The sequence below is a fragment of the Tiliqua scincoides genome, chromosome 3 (assembly GCF_035046505.1).
Source record: "Tiliqua scincoides isolate rTilSci1 chromosome 3, rTilSci1.hap2, whole genome shotgun sequence".
Lineage (NCBI taxonomy): Eukaryota > Metazoa > Chordata > Lepidosauria > Squamata > Scincidae > Tiliqua > Tiliqua scincoides.
This window is the reverse complement of record NC_089823.1, coordinates 87,171,829-87,192,147: the sequence shown is the minus strand read 5'-3', so window position 1 is coordinate 87,192,147 and position 20,319 is coordinate 87,171,829. Positions and strand designations below refer to the sequence as shown.

Genomic DNA, 20,319 nt, shown 5'->3' with positions numbered 1-20,319 from the left:
GTTTAATCATAAATGCACTGCTTAAAGCAAGATCCTTAAAAAGTACTTGCACTGTACAATATTTAGAACCTAAATAGCATCATTTCCTAGCCATAAGGAAAATATTTTATTATTTGTATTTTTAAAATTGGTTCTGATTTTTTTGCGTTTGATACTGCTAAGGTATATATGTTTGTGTTTGATAATGCTGATACTGCTGTGTTGATGAGATGGTTTGCTTATTTTTTTCCTGTGCCCTTTGATAGGCCTGTAATGACTTTGGAGATATAATTAAAGAAACTTTGAGCCGGACGAGAAACAATGACAAAATTCAGAGTGCAAAGACACTGATCCTTTGTTTGCAGCAGGTGGGAATAATAATAAAAATAATAAAAATAATAATAATAAAAATAATAATACAGGTATTTATATACCGCCTTTCTTGGTATTCAAGACTTTATTCAAGGCGGTTTACATAGGCAGGCTTATTTAAATCCTCATAGGGATTTTTACAATTGAAAGAAGGTTCTTTCTTTCAAGAACCACAACATTCAGGTGTTTCATTCTGATCTGGTTTCACATTCTGGCCTCCATCCTCCCACGCTCAGAGCAGATGGCTTCAGGTTGTCAGCTGCTTCTAGGTCGCACGGTGCCAGTGGCCTCGAACTGGCGACCTTGTGGATGTTATCTTCAGGCAAATGGAGGCTCTACCTTCTAGACCAGACCTCCTGCCCAATTACTTTATTATTACTATTACTATAGGCATACTCTACTGTGGTTTCCATAATTTCCCATTTATGTTTTTGTTAAGGTTATTGATAGAAAAAATGTTTTTTGTTGTACTATAAAATTTTAAATTCTGGTATTTCAAGCTGCCCCTTTCTATCACTGATCACGCCTTCACTGTCTTGGGCCTAATTTTCACTGAATGAAACATCTGTGTCTGGACTGCACTTCAGTTAGGGGCGGGGGTTGTTCACTTACAAATGACTGAAGGCTTTCCATGCAATTCTCTCTATATATAGAAAAAAATTGTTAGTGAGAAGAGTTTTAGCCTCAGTTTTGTTTTCTATAGCACATTAGTTGTGTGTGTAGGAGCATTTAATTATGTGATCCCCTCCCCACAGATTGCACTTGCAATCTGACATGTTGCAGCACAAACCCAAATTTGCTACTTCAATGAGAACTAGGCTGCAGAAGTACAGGTGTGGCCTTTGCTTTAGTGACATCTAAAGTAGCAATGTAAAATGTTGGGTGTACACTGTCAGCTTCACCCAGTTTGCTCAGAACCATCTGTCCATCATGCTTCCATGTTGTTCTCCCAGCTTCAGAACAGGCCCCTTTGGATGGCTGATATATGAGCCCAGTCAATTTCAGACACATTGCAAAGAGCTTAGGAAGGTGCATGACCCATCCCCTGAAATGTGAGCTAAGGGCAGGCTCAGCAGCATTTAGTGAGCTGTGCCTACTTTGCATAGTCAGACGCCTGTGTTTACACATTGCATAGGCAACCAGTCCAGTTTGAGTGTTTGGTTGACCTTGAAAGTTTGCAGATCAAAGCATGCTAATAACCCACTTAAGAGAATCTGTTTGGAAAAATTGAACATGCTTTCTTCTGTCCTTGGGTGCATAGCTGAGCAGAAGGTGCTGATAAAGTGAGAAAGTGAATAGGCATGTGCTTATTTAATTGCATTAATGCACAAATATATCTCACTCACCCTGTTCTGAAAGTGCCAGATAAGTTACAATATAAATGAATAGAAATTACCCTAGCAAAATGTGAGTTACTATGCTTTGTTAGATGCTTAAGCCGGGCCACTGAAAACTACCCCAGATACCCATGTTGTTCTCAAAATTTCCCAAAAAATTTATTGTGCTAAATCTATTGCAGAAGGGAATTCCATCGTGATAGGAAGCGCTACTGAAAACTCCTCTGCACATGGCCTTGCTGTCTAAGAGCTGATTCATCTCTTCTTTATGTGTCAGATTCATCTGCAGTAAATGCACATCTTGAGACTGTAGATTATAGTTCACCATCAGGTTGCAGATAGGAGTTTTTCCATCACACTTCTATAATTTTTATTAGGTAGATAACTTCGTGTTCACAACAGGTAGCGAATTGGCCTAGATTTTCAGTTGAGAAAGTAGGCAAAACAGCACCCCCACCCAGGCTTGATCCACCTGCCCGCCACCACACTCCCCACCTCCTCCTGCCTCTCCCGCTGACTTGCTTGCTCCAGCAGGCAGTGGGGGGCACACCAGTTTGGATGGGAAGGTGCAGGCCTTCCCATCTACACTCTCAGCAGTGTGCCAAGTGGTGCACTGTTGGAAAGCCTTTTATTGCTGCTGACTACTTCAGTCCATCCATCCATAAACCTTTAAAACTACTTTTAAAGGTTTATGGATTTTATGGCATTAAAAACTACTTCAGTCTGCGCCAGTGGAGGAGGTGCACTGCCAGAGGGCAGCACGCATAGGATTGGTGGTTTTTTCTGTTAATATGTGCCATCTTGATTGCTTACATGCGTTCACATGTAACATGCAGTTTGGCTTTCTGGTCTACATAGCACAGGTTGTTTTATATTCATATGAAGGCAAAAATTACCCAATCCCTTTGTCTCAGTGAGTACTGACTGGGCTTGTTTTCTGTGCAGTAATTGAGAGCTTTAATGTATTTGTGTGTATTAATTGTGTTTTGTATGTATTCTGATCTTCCCTCCTGTTGATTTCCATCTGCAGTGTTCAGATGCTTTTCAGCTGGGTGGGATTCTTAAAATATGTAATTGGATTACTGGATAAGTTTATGCTTAGCTGTATCCTGAGCAAGGGACTTATCAGTTGTGTGGCAGGTATGTCCTCCTGGGGCTTTTTATTGCTTGGAAAATTCTGTGTCAATGTCTGTGGTCTGCAGCTGTTTCAGAAGCATGTTGCAAGCCAGGATGACAGCAGCAGCAACCTCTCTTCCGCCACCTTCAACAACATTAAAGAGCTTGCACGACGCTTTTCTTTGACATTTGGCTGGGACCAAGTGAAAAGTCGGGAATCGGTAGCCATGATACACAAGTATGTGCCAAATCCTTCTTGTCTTTTGGCAATTTCATTGGTATGGTGTTTGTATTCTAAGTCTCTACTCTCTCCCTTCAATTTTCTTCCTTACCCCTGCTGAAAGAGAAGGCATTGAGTTTGCTTTCCAAGGAGCAGCTGCAATGGAAGCGAAGTGCCTGCCTCGTAATCTTAACTTCCTGATCATCCTCTGTGAATTCTCCAATAAGCTTCTCAAGCCTGACAAGAGACTTGTGTAAGTTTTATTGTGGTGCTTCTGGAAAATCAACATTGAACTATCACAGGAATCTCTGTGGCATAAAAGAGAAAGAAATGGCACTTTCCAGAAGGTATATCTGACCTCTAGCAGGATCCCTACCTACAATTTCTTGTCATTTGTGCACTTCAACCTCTCTCAGCATATGCTTGGAGTGAATGAATGGCAGGCCGAGCAGAGGGTTCTGCCAGAGATTTTTAGCTTGTACTCCTTTCCATGTTTCCTCTGTAGGCAGACAGCTTGGAGAGTGGGACTGAGCTGTTTAAATGTATGCTTTGTTGCTTTTTTCATAATGTTCTGCTGCTTGTATGGAGTCCATTGTGCTTAGTACCACCTGCTCTGAGACTGATCCTTTGGTGATCAAAATGCTTGTAGAATGGTGCAAACAATGAGATATAGTCCTTAGATATAAGTGGCAATTGACAGATGTGCTACTGTGCGCGCGCACATATGAATGCTGCAGAGGAGCACGTCACAAGTAGAATTTGTTCTAACCAATCTTTGGCTTAGAAGTTGACCATTGGAATTGTTGCCCTCTGTTGGAAACCATGTTTGGAAATCCCTGCAATATTATACTAAGCTGTCAAAGTTGAAGTCCGTTTTAAACATCTGACAGCATGGCTGCTTGAAATTTTCTGACCAGAATTTTTCTTAAATTGGGGTTGGTTGGTCTGTATTGGTGGGTGGGCTGCCTTCTTTGTGAAATAGAGATAAACCAACTAAGAATAGTTCATGATCTTCCAATATTGTATATATTCTCATCCTGTATTTTTATATTCAGATATAGTTATTTGCTGAGATACATACCTGAGCCAGCACTTTGTAAAGAAGATTCCTGGTACTCGCTGGCTTGGTACAGAAGCTCTTTGCTGGCCAATGAAGATGAAGAGAGTTCTGCTGTCAGCAGCTTAAATGAGTGGCCACCTATGAGAATTGCTAGGACACCTTCTATTAAAAGAAAATTATCAGAAGGTATGACACTCTTGCCACTTTGTTTGTGATGTATGTTTGCGACATACAACGTATGTATGTTGGCACTGATGACCAGCTAGGATTACTCAAACTCTCAGGGAGTTTGAACCCTGCTGTTTGTTCTTGCGGGGGAGGGGGGAAGGCAGTGATGTGATTGCCAGAATCGTGTTGCTGTGAAGAGGTGCAGGGGATTGCTTAGACTTACCAGAGACTGGAGCAGGGTCCCTGGGGTGCAGGGAGCCCTGCGCCAGCCTCTGCAGGACCCCCTGAAGCATGCAAACTGTCAAAATAACAATTGCGACCCACTTCTGGTTTTGAGTCCGAAAACTGAAAGTGGATTGCAATCATTATGTTAAGTGTCTGTGCGCTTTGGGGGGCCCTGTGGAGGCTGGCACGGGGCTCCCTGCACCCATGGGAGCCTGCTCCAGCCTCTTGTAAGTCTAAGTAAGCCCCTGCGCCCTTTGACAGTGATGTGATTCTGGTGATTGCCTCGTTGTCTCTCCCCTCCCTGCCCCTTAAGTGTACAGAGGCCAGGGCTCTCTGGCTGGGGTGTTGCAACACCCCAGTTTGAGAACCACTGCACTAGACTGATGGGGTCTCTTCAGTATTGTGTTCAATTACCTTAATAGTCTTTTCTTAATTTGCTTTATTGTCTGCAGTTATCTAATGTTAGCCACTTGGATGCCACTAGGGAAAAACTGGCATAGAAACTAAATTGAACATAAATTGGTTAACAATTCTGTTTGGTTTTAGTAAGACCAGGCAGTCTTCCATTTTCTTAGTTACAATACTGGGATAGGTATCTCCCACTGAAATCAAGAACTTTAAAGTAAGGCACTTAGGGATAGAACATTAATAAATCTGACAAGAATTTTAAACTGAATAGATGAAGTGTGTCAGGGTGCAATTCCTCATGCATGCAAGGGTTTTCCTGCCATCTTTTCTACTACAAGCCCTCACAGGCTCCCAAAAGCCTCTTCTGAAGGTTGAGGATCCTCAGGAGCAAGAGCTTTTGATATCATGCAAGAAACCAGAGCTGGAATGGGAGCAGGCTGTTGCTCTTCAGAGCCTTACTGGCAGTCGGGAACAAGCAACCCAACGTTCCAGCTCTGACCATTACTGTCTCAGTTTTGGTATTGGGATATTGTATATCAACAATATCAAGGATATAATTCACTCTGTTTCAGGATCCTTGTTCAAAACCAGTCTCACTGAGACAGCAAACAGAACACCAGATATCCATTACTCGTCCCCGCTCCCTTCCTTGGCACTGAGAAGCAAGAAGAGGCTAAAATCTCATGACAGTTACTGCCAAGAATATCCACCAGTTCTTGGTTCTGCAAATCTGAAGAGAAAACGTGGGTGAGAAAATGCTTGGATTATTCTTACAATCTAGGTTGTCCCTCTTTATCTGTTGTTTCTGGGGCATTTGAGAGATGCAGATGCAGCATACTGAGTTGCACATCTGTATGCAGATGAATTTTTCCAAAGACTCTATCAGACAGAGTGCTCTTTTAGGCCACTGGCATGGAGTTTTCCTTACCTCACATTCTCAGGATATGATGATACCAGCACTATTGGAACCCTTGCCTTCCCCCACCTTGAAAGAGGAACTTGTATCTTGTGCTTCCCCCTCCTGTTGTTCAAATAGTTATATTCATGAAAACTTGATGCAGATGTACTCTTCCAGTTGCCAAACCTTGAAATGGAACAAGTAAGCTTCTCTAAAATGTAAAAACACTAATTTAAATGTTGCTTATCCAGATCTAAACTATTTTCCTAGGTTAGGAGATACATATTCAACACTACTGGCATTCACTACAAACTTAAATGGTTTTGACAGTAATTTCATTTTCCCATGGAACCCTGGGCTGTGAGTTCCCATCTCTGTTAGAGATGTCCAGCCTCCTTCAGCATGTTAATCAAGTTACATGATAGTTAAACTGGTATCAAATGGGTATAAACTTGAAATGTAGGTAGACGGCAACTGTTACCCTGCACATGCCTGATCTTGTCTGATCTTGGAAGCTAAGCAGTGTCAGGCCTGGTTAGTACTTGGATGGGAGACCGCCTTGGAATACCGGGGTGCTGTAGGCTTGTACCATAGTCTTTCGAGACTGAAGGTTGCCAACCAGGTATATCCAAGGATTTCAAAGTTATTTATTGTAAGATATTATTGCACATCTACTGTCCATGAGCTATAGCAGTGTTTTTCAAACTGTCGGGACCCACTAGGTGGGTCACGAGCTAATTTCAGGTGAGTCCCCATTCATTTCAATATTTTATTTTTAATATATTAGATTTGATGCTACCATGGTATGTGACTGCATTTGGGGAAATGTGACAGATCTGTACTTTTAGCAAGCTACTATGTGTATTCTTTTGACAATGATAGTAAATGGGACTTACTCCTGGGTATGTGTGGGTAGGATTGCAGCCTAGGATTGTTAAAAATGTTGCTGCTTGAAGATGTCACTTCTGGTCATGACATCACTTCCGGTGGGTCCTGACGAATTATCATTCTAAAAAGTGGGTCCCAGTGCTAAATGTGTGAGAGCAGCATAGAGAACTCCCATGTACTGTGTGCTAGCAAGGCTTTGAATTCATGCACAGGAAGTCATCTTTGGCATAAAACTGCTTTGGGTGCCTAGTCAGGAGAAAAGCGGGGCATAAATTTAATGGATAAAATAAATGTGAGAGATTGAGCAGTTGGCGATATAAGATAGGAACCTGCAATTTGAAGAGTCTGCAGTCCTAATTGGAAGCACACAAATGCTTGAGATTACCTTTTATGGCTTATGACTGTTTCCTGTGATTAGTATGTGTTTTAGACACTGTTCTAAATGATCTTAGATTATATGAGCCACATTATTTATATGCCAGCACCATATACTCAATGTACATGGAGCCCTTTTTCAGTTGCACTGTGTACCAAAGGCTCCTAATGCTAGAAATGCCTATCTTAGAGTATTATTCCTTTTTAAAACAAACAGCAGCAGCAAAAACCATCTACTTCTCATTTTAGTAGCTGTGATGTGATCAAGGTAGAGAATGCAGTAGAAACTCCAGCTGAAGATGCTGATGTTGATGTTGTTGGGGCTGACCAGGTAAGAATGGCTTTGCTTGGAAATTTTGAGTATTTTGTTTTTAGTACACACTGCTGGGACGGGGACAGAATCTTCCCACCAGAGTAGTGTGCCTTGATCACTATTTCATCATAGGCATGTGTGTTATATAAAATATAAAGACAGGTACAAATATTCATGAATTATACAAAACAAGTGGGGTCTTGCAATATGTACACAGCTGCAGTATGTACACATTCTATGGAGTAAATCCCACCATGGGGCCTACTTCAAAGTAAACATTCTCTGGATCAGCGGTGTCAAACTCGTTTTATACAAAGGGCCGAAGTTAGCATGCAGGGCACCTGCTGAGGGCCAGATATGATGTCATTAAGCAGAAAGTGACATCATTAAGCAGCTGATGGCCAGAAATCAGCACGTTCTCACAAAAAACTTATTAACTGCAAATGACAGAAAATACCAAATCTTGATGATATTTCAAGTTATGGGATTTCCCAATTTTCATGTAGGCTGCTTTTCAGCAGTAACACCTCAGCAGCTGCAAGCCTGAGGGCTGGATAAAAAGCTTCTGGGGGCCGCATCTGACCCCTGGGCCTTATGTTTGACACCCCTTCTCTGGATTATAGGCTCCAATCCATTGGACTTCATGGTCACACTCTTGGAACTCTAATAACTCCTGGAATAATTATTCATTTGATACATAGGATGAAATAAATACACAGGCCTACAAGATTGAGGATCAGAAAGGTTTTTCCCAAACTTTAGGGTGGTTTGATATGAAGTTGGGGTGCCAATTCTAACAATGGCATCCGTTTTGCCCTATCAAGTCTAGTTTTGGAGATATAGTATAGCCCAGGGGTGCCCAAACCCCGGCCCTGGGGCCACTTATGGCCCTCGAGGACTCCCAATCCGGCCCTTAGGAGACCCTAGACCCCAATGAGCGTCTGGCCCTTCAGAGACTTGCTAGAGCCAATGCTGGCCTGATGCAACTGCTCTCAGTGTGATGGCCAACTGTTTGACCTCTCACGTGATCTGTGGGATGAGGGCTCCCTCCACTGCTTGCTGTTTCACATCTGTAATGCAGCAGCAGCAGCAGAAAAGGAAAGGCTGGCCTTGCTTTATGCAAGGCCTTTAGCTATTGCAAGACCTTCATTCATTCATATAAGTTCCATCTCTAATATATTTTTATGTAAATTTATTCAAATTTGAAATGTAAATTCTTTTTTTCCCCAGCCCCTGACACAGTGTCAGAGAGATGATGTGGCCCTCCTGCCAGAAAGTTTGGACACCCCTGGTATAGCCTCATTAGTGAATGGTTCAAGGCGCTTCCTCATGAGGAAGCTGCTCGAACCATTCACTGAAGAGACTATGCCATGTCTCCAAAACTAGATGTGATAGGGCAAAATGGATACCATTGTTGGAATCAGCACCCCAAATATACCCAGGAATTGGTGTAACATTTAAGGAAGCAAAATGTGCGTTAGCATGTGCTATCAGAGCAGAGTCCCATTTTTAGGGATGTCTGGGTTGTGTCTATTTATTTAGTATTAACTGCAAAGTGGCTTATTCTGACATTTGTTGTGATTATATAGGAATCTTGAAGAGCAAAGACAGCTGGACTTGCCATCTTTCTTATTCATGAAGAGAACAGAAAGATGCAGTGTGCCATTCCTGATATCAAGCTGACTTTGGGAGAATGATAGTAAAGACATGTGGAAAATGACCATAACTACTCCATCTAGTGTTATTACAGGGTTTCTATTTGGGTGGCTACAGCTGCAAACAAAACTTTGATTTGGTGTTAAGTGATTTTCATATTTCCATAGAAGCTTTTCTGTCCAAAAACTGCCAGTGTCTATAAACCAGCCTGGAAACAGAAGCCTATGAGATCAGTATTTTAAGAGTTGGGCCACACAATAAGACAGAAGGAATTTCTGGACTTTTTGCAGAGCTCTCAAGTTAGCGCAAAAGTTGTATCTTGAGTCAACGGAAGAGGAAGCAAATACTTGTATACATAAAAAAATCCCTGGACTACCTGTCTGACTATACATTTTCTACTAAATTTCATATGCCTCCTTTTGAATGATGGCAATGTCACTAGAACACTATTAGTGACTTCATAGTTCTAATCACTGCCAAGCTTGCGGAACATGTTTGGTTTCATACTTTTCTATTCAGACATTTGCAAAATAAAATGAATGACAAGAAATTCTGTCCAAGTTGTTTAAAGTGATTGTTATTGTGGGAAGTTGCATGAGTACATCACAAAATGAGAGTAAGAGTGTAGACAGTCACGGCTAATCTACATGACTGTACTGGAGGATTAGTTTTAGGGCAAGTCCTTATACAGCACACCATTTTCACTGGCTTTACACACCTACCAGGTAAGAGTCAGGGACAAGTAAACACTGAGATCAGTAAGATTCTTGCCCCCTGCACATTGTGTTCTTGGGAGTGGTATATTGTGAAAGATGTCCAGATCTGCATTAAATATCTAATGTGTAGTATTTAAGAGTACTGTCCCTGAAAATCACAATCAGCCCTCTAGCAACCCTACCACCTTCCATGTGTTGTGATGCAATAAAACTTTAAAACAAGTAGATTTGCTATACCTAAAACTGAACAGATGGATGACATATATGAAAAAAACTTTATTTGAAAATACCAACATGATATATTAAATACATTTAACAGATCTGCACCGCAAACAGAATAGCTTACATCTTTTCTTTTACATATTTTCATGTGAACATATGGGATATGTTCTTTCACTTAGTTTCACTCTCTCATGTGAACATATGGGATAATTAAGGCACTACAAACCTTATGATTTTTCAAAAAACTGGAGTAACAGTATCTAGCTTGTCCAAAAAGCAGTCTCTCTTGCCTTGCATAGACAAGTGAAGCATCAAACTGTTTAGCTGCTCTGACACTATAGGTATGAATACTTATGGAATGTGTCAATAGCTAACCCTTGAAGAAACAAACTAAATGCCCATGACAAGGTTAGTGCACATCACAGATCAAGTAAAACGTATATAAGGTTTAAAAATTGGTTCCTTTAACATGGAGTATGAATTCACTGCAGTAAATGGGAACAATAAAAGCCGGTTTTGCAATGGGCATGAAACAACCACTGATGAGGAAATAAAAAGGAGTAGAGAGGCAGCTTGTTTTGGTACATACACTAATGTATCTAAGCCTGTCCAGTGATGCTTTACTCAAGTGATAAGCTAGGACCTTCATGTACAGCCACAATCCTCTGAACGCTGGCAACATGACTGGATTTCTGCTAAGAGACTTCTAGATCCAGTTCTAGGTGGATGCTAGGGAAAAATTCTAGTATCTTATAAAAAATTCCACAAAAACAAAAATCCAGCAAATTAAGATAATGAAATTCCGTAAAGAAAAAAACACCTATAAATAATTTAAGTCTATTTTACAGGCAACAGGCTACTGAATAAATACAAAAAAGGTGTCATTCCATACAAACTTGCTTGTTTTCTTCGAAGTATCTAGATGATTAAAATATTAATTTTGCAGCACAAAGAACTAAGTTTACTTTTTCTGGAAATTAGGCCCTATGTAGATTTAGCAGACCTGCTGCACACAATCATTCTTTTACAAAGGAAAAGCACAATTTATTCAAAGTCCTCTTCGTAGTCATACTCGTCCAAATCAACATCGGCCAGATGGGAAGGTATATCAAAGAAAGGCCTTTTCTCCATCTGATACTTTAATACATTGGTCTTCTGATGATCGCCAGGGTTCAATTCAGCCTCATAACTAAGAAAGCAAGAAATGAAAGCTTGTAACAATGCATGGGTACAGCAGCCTTGATTTAAATCTAGTTTTATTTGTTTAAATCTGTGTGCATTTGAATTAAACAACTTTATTGGGTAACCAGTGTCATTGCTGCTTTCCTAGCATGCAATTCTATACACACTGAGAATAAGTACCATTTAACTTAATGCATACATAGAATTGCACTGTGGGTGTATCACAAATGGGCAGAAAACTAGAAATGGCTTTTTACCCCTGCTAACTGAGTAAGAGGCACTTTTTCAAGTGGGTGCTCCTTTTTTTAGCAGGGGGAGAGTAACTGGCCCACCTCACCCCAGCACTGTCTGTTCTAGTGGCTGTCTGCTGGTATTCATTTGCATCTTTTTAGATTGTGAGCCCTTTTGGGACAGGGAGCCATTTAGTTATTTGATTTTTCTCTGTAAACCGCTTTGTGAACTTTGAGTTGAAAAGCGGTATATAAATACTGTTAATAATAATAATAGTTTTGGCACAAACAACTGGTTGACTTCCCCCAACGGAGCCAAGAAGTTGGTATAACTGGGCCTAACACAGTTCTCAGCAGATAGGTTAATCCTGTGAGATGGAAATCAAATGAAGAGCCTTGTACAAGAAAACACCAGCTGTTTTGAATGGTGGTGGGAAGGCTGAGTTCAAAGTACATTGTTCTCAGGATGCACTAGCTAGCTTCAATGAACACACCTTTCACTTGCTTTTTCAGAAAGTTGGGGTTTTACATTTCAATTTTCCCATACGATAATAAAAAACCACACTCTAAAATTCTTATAAAATGGACTGTCAATATTTGCTCTGTGGTAGAATTTTGGTGGCAAATAACCAGACCAGACAATTATTTTGATGCCAAATACTGTTCATTTGAACACTGCAACTACAAGTCAGTCAACTGAAGAAGCTCATTCCTTTGCTTACTATGTAGACAGCCAATTGTTTCACTCTGCATCATATATTCACCTTAACACAATGAGACCCTGGGTGAAGCTATTCTTACCAGTCATTCCACTGATCACTAGCTGCCTCCTCAGCTACTAGGACATCATACTCCTCAGCAGCATACTTTTCCCAGTCAGACATCTCTTGATTTTCATTTTCAGCACCCTAAGAGTGAGCATAAAGCTTGAAATATTGTGAAGTATTTTTCAGCAAAGAGAACTAAGAATATGGTTAAACTTATGAACAGTATCCTGTTAAACACCAATAGCACTTACCTTGAACATAGAAAACTGATCCTTTTGCTCATGGTCTAAATACTTCTCAATGTTGAAAAAGGTGTCAAAGAACACATTTGCCATTTTACAACCCTTTAAGTCACGAAGAGTTATTTTTCCTGGATAGTGGATCAAAAGCAAGGATTTAAACATTTGACAGCTTTGTGATACATTACGAACAAATTGAACAATTGTGATACAAGTTGAACAACTTAAAAGCAGCTTATAGACTACTTTTTACTGGCATGTGCGCTGGTACCACTGTAGTGATAAACTCTAACTCCTTGTAGGGGTGGCTATTAAGAATGGGGTCCCTATACCATGAAGATCTGGCAAGTTCTCTGCTTACAAATTTTTTTCACAATAGTAAGTCTGAAGAGGAATGGGACAAACCCTTAGGAACCTCCTTCCAAGGGGCAGGTTTGTTTAATAATTCTTGGGAAAAGGATGCAAGTTTTTATTTTAGTGAGTTGCAGTGGCATCACTAGGATTTGGGTCACCCAGTGCAGGATGCCAGTGTGTGCCCCCATGAAGGACCTCCTCCCATGCAAGCCCTGAGTGGTAGGCATGGTGATGCACCATTGCCCCATCCCTGCTGGGTTTTTTTTTTGCTATAACGTTTTATAGAATACTGATATTTTGTTTCACTGCATTCTGCATGAAATTACACATCAAATGATATATAATATGATGGAATTATTCAAAAAAGCAAGATTTAAAAAACTTTGGCCAGTAGTGGTATCACCACCCATGCGCAATACCTGGTGCAGCCCGCTCCCCCCCCACCGACGCCACTGGTGAGCTGTTCACTGATTTTGATACCTGATGTTTTGCTGGTTTTCAAACTGGTAAGGGCAATCTAAAATATTAACAGGTGCATTTCTGCCTGCTCGATGTGGTAACTAAGCTTGGTAAAGGCTTGCTAAGTAAGACACAGTAGCTGCATGGTCTCATCTCTGGTAGATAAGAGATAACTGTGGAGATGCTGTTTAAGATGGAAAAGAATCACCTTCACATTCTGGCTTCACAAGGTCAAGCATCTGGCAAAGACAATCTTCAAATGGTAGTGGTTCAATTGCCATGTTGTCCAGTTTTTGACACTGTTCTTCATAAAAATACTGCAGTTCGTACATAGACAATACACCATCCCCATCAAGGTCCATGCATCTAAACCAGTATTCAATGCTGAAATGAGTCAAGAAATAATTTAGCATTCTATTTCAAATTCATTTCCATCTCCTTTGCATTATATATACAAATACAAAGCACCTGCACATGAAGGATTTCTGAAAAAGCTCAACATAGTAGCCTTCTCCTCCTCCTATAGTCTGTCTTGCACTTCTAACATACAAGCTATTCCTAAGTAACTTGCCTGGTACTTGGAGAGCAAGGCCAGATGGCTATACAAGAGGAGCATACAGGTCTTCCATTTCTTGGATTGGCCCATTGAGCCGCCTATGTTACACAGGCAGAGAGACAGAAGAAACTGCCTGTGGCAATCCTCGCCTTGCAGATGTTGCACTTGTGCTTGGACTGGTTCAGACCCTTACAGTTAAGACGGTATTTGGTATATTATTTGACCTGCACATTAACTTACATTTTATTACTAGTTCTGAATAAACTTACATTTTATTAATTCTGATGTTCTACACCATAAAAACGTATTTTAATTAACTTTGGTTGCAGCAAAGGATCATATTCATTTTGCCTGCACAATCTTGTTTAATACTTTTTTAAAAGAAGAATTTTAAAACTCTTAATAGCCTTTGATTATTACCTTGTTGAAGTCTTTTTGTCCTCTTCCGATATCAAAAACCATACAAAGTCTGCATAGCTGATTTTCCCTTCTTTTTGTGCTTTCTTGCCCCTTTGAGATGCAGGTTAATAAAAAAAGAAGGCAAACACACATGTAAGCAGTGTTTTCATAAGTATCATGCACAGCTGCCAAGTTTTGAAAATGAAGGCCAGCACAGCTTTTACTTATCTCATTTCTTACCCTGCCCTTCCTCCAAGGAAATCAGGCTGGCACTCAGGAGGTTGTCTCATTTTATTCTCATAACAGCCCTGAGCGATAGGGCAGGGTAAGATAGTGACTGGCTCAAAGCTATCCAGTGACCTTCATAGCAAAGTGGGGTTTTTCAGGGAGAATTTCTCACGTCCTACTCCTTCTTCAGCCATACATCTGTCAATTTTCTGCTAGGTAAATTGGTTCACCAAAAATGATCTGGAGCATACTTCTGTCATATTGTACTAATTGCTGTTATAGCAACAGCAATAGCTAAAGTTGCTGAAACCCTTTACTCAGACTGGGCTATAACTAAGAGATGGGCACTTGTTCTTGCCAGTGAAAAACCCAAGATGCAGACAATGACCAAAGAATGTTCATAACTGCAATATCAGTAGTGCTCAATTAAACCTGATTTACACTGCACTTGAGAATGCCCTATACGAGAAATGCTAAAAGGACATTTAGCTCTACTCAGGGTCAGCTGCAGAGTAACAAAATTAATTTTCATATCAACTACAAAAACCAATACCCATTTATAATTGGGGAACTTAAAATGATACAGGTTTTATTGTTTTTTTTTTTAAGAATCAGCTTCCATTTTACTAATCTTTAAAAAAAAATCCAAGAAAAAAGACCCAAGCTTAAAGCAAATTAGTATTAAGGACCACACCAACAGCCCAATCAAGTTAATTCCCCTGCAGCAATGCAGTTGCACTAACGTGGCACCTACTGGGTCTTGTTCCCTTGCCCTGGGGTGAGCCCACACTAGCCTGCTGTGTCTATTTGGATCTGTGCCAGCTCTATAGCTGGCACAAGTCTGCATGGTACCAGGTCAGAGGATTGATACCAGGTAGGGGGTTAGGGTATCGGTGTGCACTGCTGCCGCTGATACCAGCCCCTTACTGGCCCCAATTCACCCTCCTCTCCCATCCCATCTTGTCCTCACCCCACGCCATTCTGCTCCCTGCGGTAACTTATTGGTGCCAGTGGGCGTACCTGGTCTGTGCCATTTGGACCTAGCTGCTCATGGCTGCGGCCATGCCATGCTGGATGGCTTGCAGCCTTTTATGACTGCTGTATAGGGCCTTATGCTGGCAGAACAAGCGTTCTAGCAGCACAAGGCCCAAATAGGATCGAACTGTTAAGTCTTGGAAAAGGAGTATTCCATTTCTGCTAGGATTCGGTTATCTCATGAGCTTTTCAATTAATCCTGAAACATGAGTACATTTAAAAGTTGTAACAGAACAACCACAGTAACAAAATAATAACAGTAATAAAAAAGACACCTTGTTACAGCTCCTGAGAAAATCCTCTCTATCATCCGATTAGATATAGCTGTGAAAAAGCACAATTGTTACATTCAGTTGTTATTATTATTATTAACTATTTATATACCATTTTTCAACAAAAGTTCACAAAGCGGTTTACAGAGAAAAATCAAATGGCTCAGTTCAAGTAGTTTGTGCCAATACATACACTCTGCAGTTTGAAACCTTGTGCAGAAACATAGCCTGGATATACAGCCTCAGAGCTAAGAAGCAACTGCAAATAAAATCTTTCTACATAGTGTCACTGGCGATACCCAAAACACAATCTTGAGAGAAATACAGGGATAATTAAATGTTATATGGAAGCCTAAATCTCACTAGGAGGTGTGATTATCTTCTTATAACAGCAACTGTGGGAGGCCCAAATTTAACTTGGGAACTCAAGAGGAGGGAGGCTCTGACACTTTGTCTTGTGCCACAGCTACAATCCAAATTGAGAAACTGCTATAAGCTGCAGAGGAGAAAAAAACACTTGGGGTTGTATCCTAAAATTTCACATAGTTCTGCTTTAATCAGAAGCTCCTTTCATTCCTGCAAGGAACACTCTGCATACACAAGGACCCATGCTGCGTAAGTGAAGTATTCCTTTTGGGAATGATCCAAGGAGCTTCTGACGACAGAATAGTGCTCTGTGAAACATAAGATAGAAGCCACAAGCACAAGTGGGGTTGAGAAGAAAAAGTTTATGTGGGTAAATCCAATCACAGATCTCACAGTATTGCAACATCTAGTTTGACACCCCACAGACCCTGTCGCACTCACCCAGTACACAATCCTCTTTGCCCAACATGTAAAATAACATGTGAGAGGGCTATACATAGGTCTAATAGGCATTACCTTCTCCCCTTTCCTCTGAGGGAGACAGATGGATTATGTGCCTCAAGCCTACATGCGGAGCACCTCGCACTTTATAAACATATGGAGAGACTACCTGCGCAGTTGGTGCTTCACTGTGCAAAGGGATTCTTATCCAGGTAACCATATGAAACCAGCCCTCTCAACCAACATATTTTCTGTTACTCCATTCTAGTTCCATCTTAGGTAGGTTCATTTGGAATTGCTATTAAAAGATGATTCCAGCTGAATGTAATTCTAAAGTTCAGCTTAATACCTACTGAGGATATTGAAATACATATGCATAATGAGTATGTAAATTATATGTAAATTGGAGTAATGAGGTGCCTGTGCACAGTGTTACATAAGAACATGAGAACAGCCCCACTGGATCAGGCCATAGGCCCATCTAGTCCAGCTTCCTGTATCTCACAGCGGCCCACCAAATGCTCCAGGGAGCACACCAGATAACAAGAGACCTCATCCTGGTGCCCTCCCTTGCATCTGGCATTCTGACATAGCCCATTTCTAAAATCAGGAGGTTGCACATACACATCATGGCTTGTAACCCGTAATGGATTTTTCCTCCAGAAACTTGTCCAATCCCCTTTTAAAGGCGCCCAGGCCAGATGCCATCACCACATCCTGTGGCAAGGAGTTCTACAGACCAACCACATGCTGAGTAAATTTTGTCTGTTCTAACTCTCCCAACACTCAATACACTGTGCACAGGAGCCTCATTACTCCAATTTACATATAATTTACAGGCTACTCATTTATGTATATGTGTTTTAAGACCTAATCCTACAACAGAGGTTCACTGCATTGCTCTGCTACAGATATTTATGGATGCTGTTATAGAGGGCCTAGGAACACACCCTTCAAACTGAACTAAATTGCTTCGTTTGCCATACCATGATCATTATGCCGGGCTAAATCCTTTGGATCAATATAAAGGTCATGGTCTGTATCCAGCTCCCAAAATTTGCAGTAGATAACATAGAAGTGCTCATAAGAGAAGTATTCAGTCAGCTGGTTAATATCTACCTCTTCTTCCAATAATGCCACATTCTATTGACAAAAGAAAGGGTGTCGTTAAGAGATTATTCTTCCATTGGTCAAAGTGCCAATTTGTAGGAGGAGTTCAATGTCTTACAGTACAATCCTATGCATGACTATTCAGAAGTAAATTTCACTGAGTTCAACGTTGATATTGGGACACACCTTTATATCTTAATTGCGAAGATGTGTCTGTGCAAAGCGGCCCATGTATCAGTGTTAAGAAATGGAATGGTCTGGCTGTGCAGAACTATATTGTGATCACCAGATTTATATAAAATATGGCACAAACTGCTGTCAGAGACTTTCAACAAACTTAAATTCCATTAAATATCAATAGTGCATCATAAATATTACATGTACATAAATATCCCTAAAGAAAAAACAGTTGTACTCATTGAAACATGTTTGCCCTCATCAATTTTAGTGCCATTTATCTGAAAAGTTAGCTTACAAAGTTCAGCTTTGCTCAAAGTTGTATGAATACTATACCTGTAAAAAGCTGCTTTTTCTGAGCTCGTTACAAGTGATCCTTCCAGACCATGACCTATTTACTGTATAAAATATCCTTTGTATTACCTGCAGTGAGAAAATAAAGTTTCAACGGAGTGCCAACTGCAATAATCAGAATGTTTCAAGTTCAGTAATACCACCCAAAATGCTATTTACTTTAGCAAAGTTTTGTTATAGCACTCTTCCGGCTGGGTGCAACTGACAGCTATTGTAGCCAGTTGGAGCAGTGTGTCCTGGCTGACATGCACCTGAATGCTGAAATGTGGAGCATTTCCGATATATTTTGGAGAAGCTGAAGGACATGGGCTATCACAAGGACCTGGAGGTGTGCAGAAGCAAAGCCAAGGAACTTCAGAGCAATTATAAGCTGATCAAGGATGGCAGCAGTTGTTTTGGGCACTCCAGGACAACCATGCCCTTCTTCAAAGTCCTGGAGCAATTCCTCTGCCCTGACCATAGGGTGGCTGTTTCCTGGAATAGGAATCAGAGGAATTGTGCCACTGTGCCAAGGAATGCAGGAGAAGAATTAGGTGGTGACAAAGCTGTCTTCAACTTGCTGCTTATCTATCTGGACAACTCTGCCCCCCCTGCTGCCAGGTCCATCTGCATCAGACAAGTCCTACAATGCTATGGTGATGCATTTAGCCCACTGCTTTTCAAAGAACCTTCCCAAGAGGTGTCAGAGAAACAGGAAAATTCAGGAATGAGGAAAACTTGGCTTCACTTCACCACCTCTAACTGTAAAACCTTGGTTAAGCCATTATCGTTAGCCTAACTAACCTGATGCATGAAGGGGCTGCCAGAATAAAGTCAGAATAAAGTCTAGTGTAACACAACTTGAGCTTTAAGGAGAGGTAACAAAAGATATTTAACACCATAAAAATATCCTGCTTGAAACTTAGGACCACTGATTTTAATGGGACCGATTGTGAAATGGGATTTAATTGGAATTTTAGATTCCAGTTAAGGATTCTAAGGACCCAATCCTAAACTCACCCACACTAGTGCTGATCCCTAGTTTCATTGCTGGGTGCCGTAAAGCACATTTAAAGCACCTAGCGAGTAGGGAGCGCTGGGGCTGGGCCTGCGACAGTCAGGCGCCAGGCCCAGGACCGGCAAGAGGAAGACGTATCGCCATCGGGAGTGAGCAGGGCTCCACCGGATCCTGAACTGTGTGTTTGGCGGGAAGGCCTGACACAGAGTCTCTCAAGTCTTAACTGGAAGTTAGCTCTGATCACCAAACTGAGTGATTTCAAGCATCGGGGGCCCACAGAGGGGGCAGCAGACCTCCCGGACTGTTCCTCAGGCCAGCACAACCCCCCCAGGTAAGAGGAAAAGCCCCTTGGTTCCCGCAGCACCACAATTGCTGCAGTGCTGTCAAGGCCCCTATTACTGGGCCACTACCCTTAACAGGGAATGGCCCACTATTTGTTCCCTATGGTGGGTTGTGACTCACACTTTGGGAACCATTGCTCTAATTGTATCATTTAAAAGTACAGTGGGCCTTTGATATTTGTGCAGGATTCGCTGCCGGACACCCCATGGATACTGATTTCAGTGGATAATGAAATTTGCAGAAGGGTCTCACAGGACCTCTTGGATGCAACTAGATATACCTTCTGGTCTCATTTAGGTGGTGTTCTGAGGTCCAGGGAGGCCATGCGCAGCCTTCCCATGCCTCAGAACACCTCCCAAAGGAGACTGGAAGGTGCTTCTGGTTGTGTTTGGGAGGTCCTTGAGGCCCTTCAAAATTGGGCTTGGCAGCCGTGTTGAGTCACGGTGCTGAACCAATGGATAAGGAGGGCTGACTGTATAAATTAGGAACTTGGGGCCATTGGCTCATTGACTTTTCTCCTGTTACACTTTGTCACACCCACTCACTGCTTCCTATTCAAGTTGGACAGATCTGAGCTTAAGCCATCATTACACTCGGTTTGGTTCTAACAGAAAAACAAGTTTTTTATATATAAGACACTTACTGTGGTAATGTACCGAGAATGAAACTCTGATGCTTCTTTTAAGAAGACTAGACTAGGATGGCTATTGACCACATCCTAAGAAAGAAGCATGAGGGTTACAAGCATGTAGTTGATACTCAATACCATAAAGTCAGAATTTTTCTGTGCAAGTTCTCCATGAAATCGATTTGTCTGACTATATCACAAGGTACAATTCAAAAAATCTTACGTTGTGT

General features: G+C 41.2%; 2 protein-coding genes across 6 annotated transcripts in view; one reads left to right on the top strand and one right to left on the bottom strand.

Annotated features, from left to right (window-relative positions):
• LOC136645505 (cohesin subunit SA-2-like) overlaps positions 1 to 9,728 on the top strand; it is a 73,205-nt gene extending 63,477 nt beyond the window's left edge. For 3 of the 4 annotated variants that reach the window (XM_066621771.1, XM_066621768.1, XM_066621770.1), the window contains 7 exons: positions 246 to 347; positions 2,891 to 3,042; positions 3,149 to 3,277; positions 4,080 to 4,270; positions 5,458 to 5,632; positions 7,296 to 7,377; positions 8,949 to 9,728. In XM_066621771.1, coding sequence (XP_066477868.1) covers positions 246 to 347; positions 2,891 to 3,042; positions 3,149 to 3,277; positions 4,080 to 4,270; positions 5,458 to 5,632; positions 7,296 to 7,377; positions 8,949 to 8,957 — 840 coding nt within the window. In that variant the 3' untranslated portion in view covers positions 8,958 to 9,728. The remainder of the gene's footprint in view (positions 1 to 245; positions 348 to 2,890; positions 3,043 to 3,148; positions 3,278 to 4,079; positions 4,271 to 5,457; positions 5,633 to 7,295; positions 7,378 to 8,948) is intronic. The other variant, XM_066621769.1, reaches the window with a different exon arrangement.
• Positions 9,729 to 9,987: 259 nt separating this feature from the next.
• Positions 9,988 to 20,319, bottom strand: part of PPP2R3B (protein phosphatase 2 regulatory subunit B''beta) — a 40,472-nt gene continuing 30,140 nt past the window's right edge. For both annotated transcript variants that reach the window (XM_066621773.1, XM_066621774.1), the window contains exons 5-13: positions 20,105 to 20,179; positions 18,105 to 18,191; positions 17,468 to 17,624; positions 15,678 to 15,726; positions 14,161 to 14,250; positions 13,393 to 13,568; positions 12,384 to 12,502; positions 12,167 to 12,273; positions 9,988 to 11,142 (exon numbers count right to left, since the gene is read on the bottom strand). In XM_066621773.1, coding sequence (XP_066477870.1) covers positions 10,998 to 11,142; positions 12,167 to 12,273; positions 12,384 to 12,502; positions 13,393 to 13,568; positions 14,161 to 14,250; positions 15,678 to 15,726; positions 17,468 to 17,624; positions 18,105 to 18,191; positions 20,105 to 20,179 — 1,005 coding nt within the window. In that variant the 3' untranslated portion in view covers positions 9,988 to 10,997. The remainder of the gene's footprint in view (positions 11,143 to 12,166; positions 12,274 to 12,383; positions 12,503 to 13,392; positions 13,569 to 14,160; positions 14,251 to 15,677; positions 15,727 to 17,467; positions 17,625 to 18,104; positions 18,192 to 20,104; positions 20,180 to 20,319) is intronic.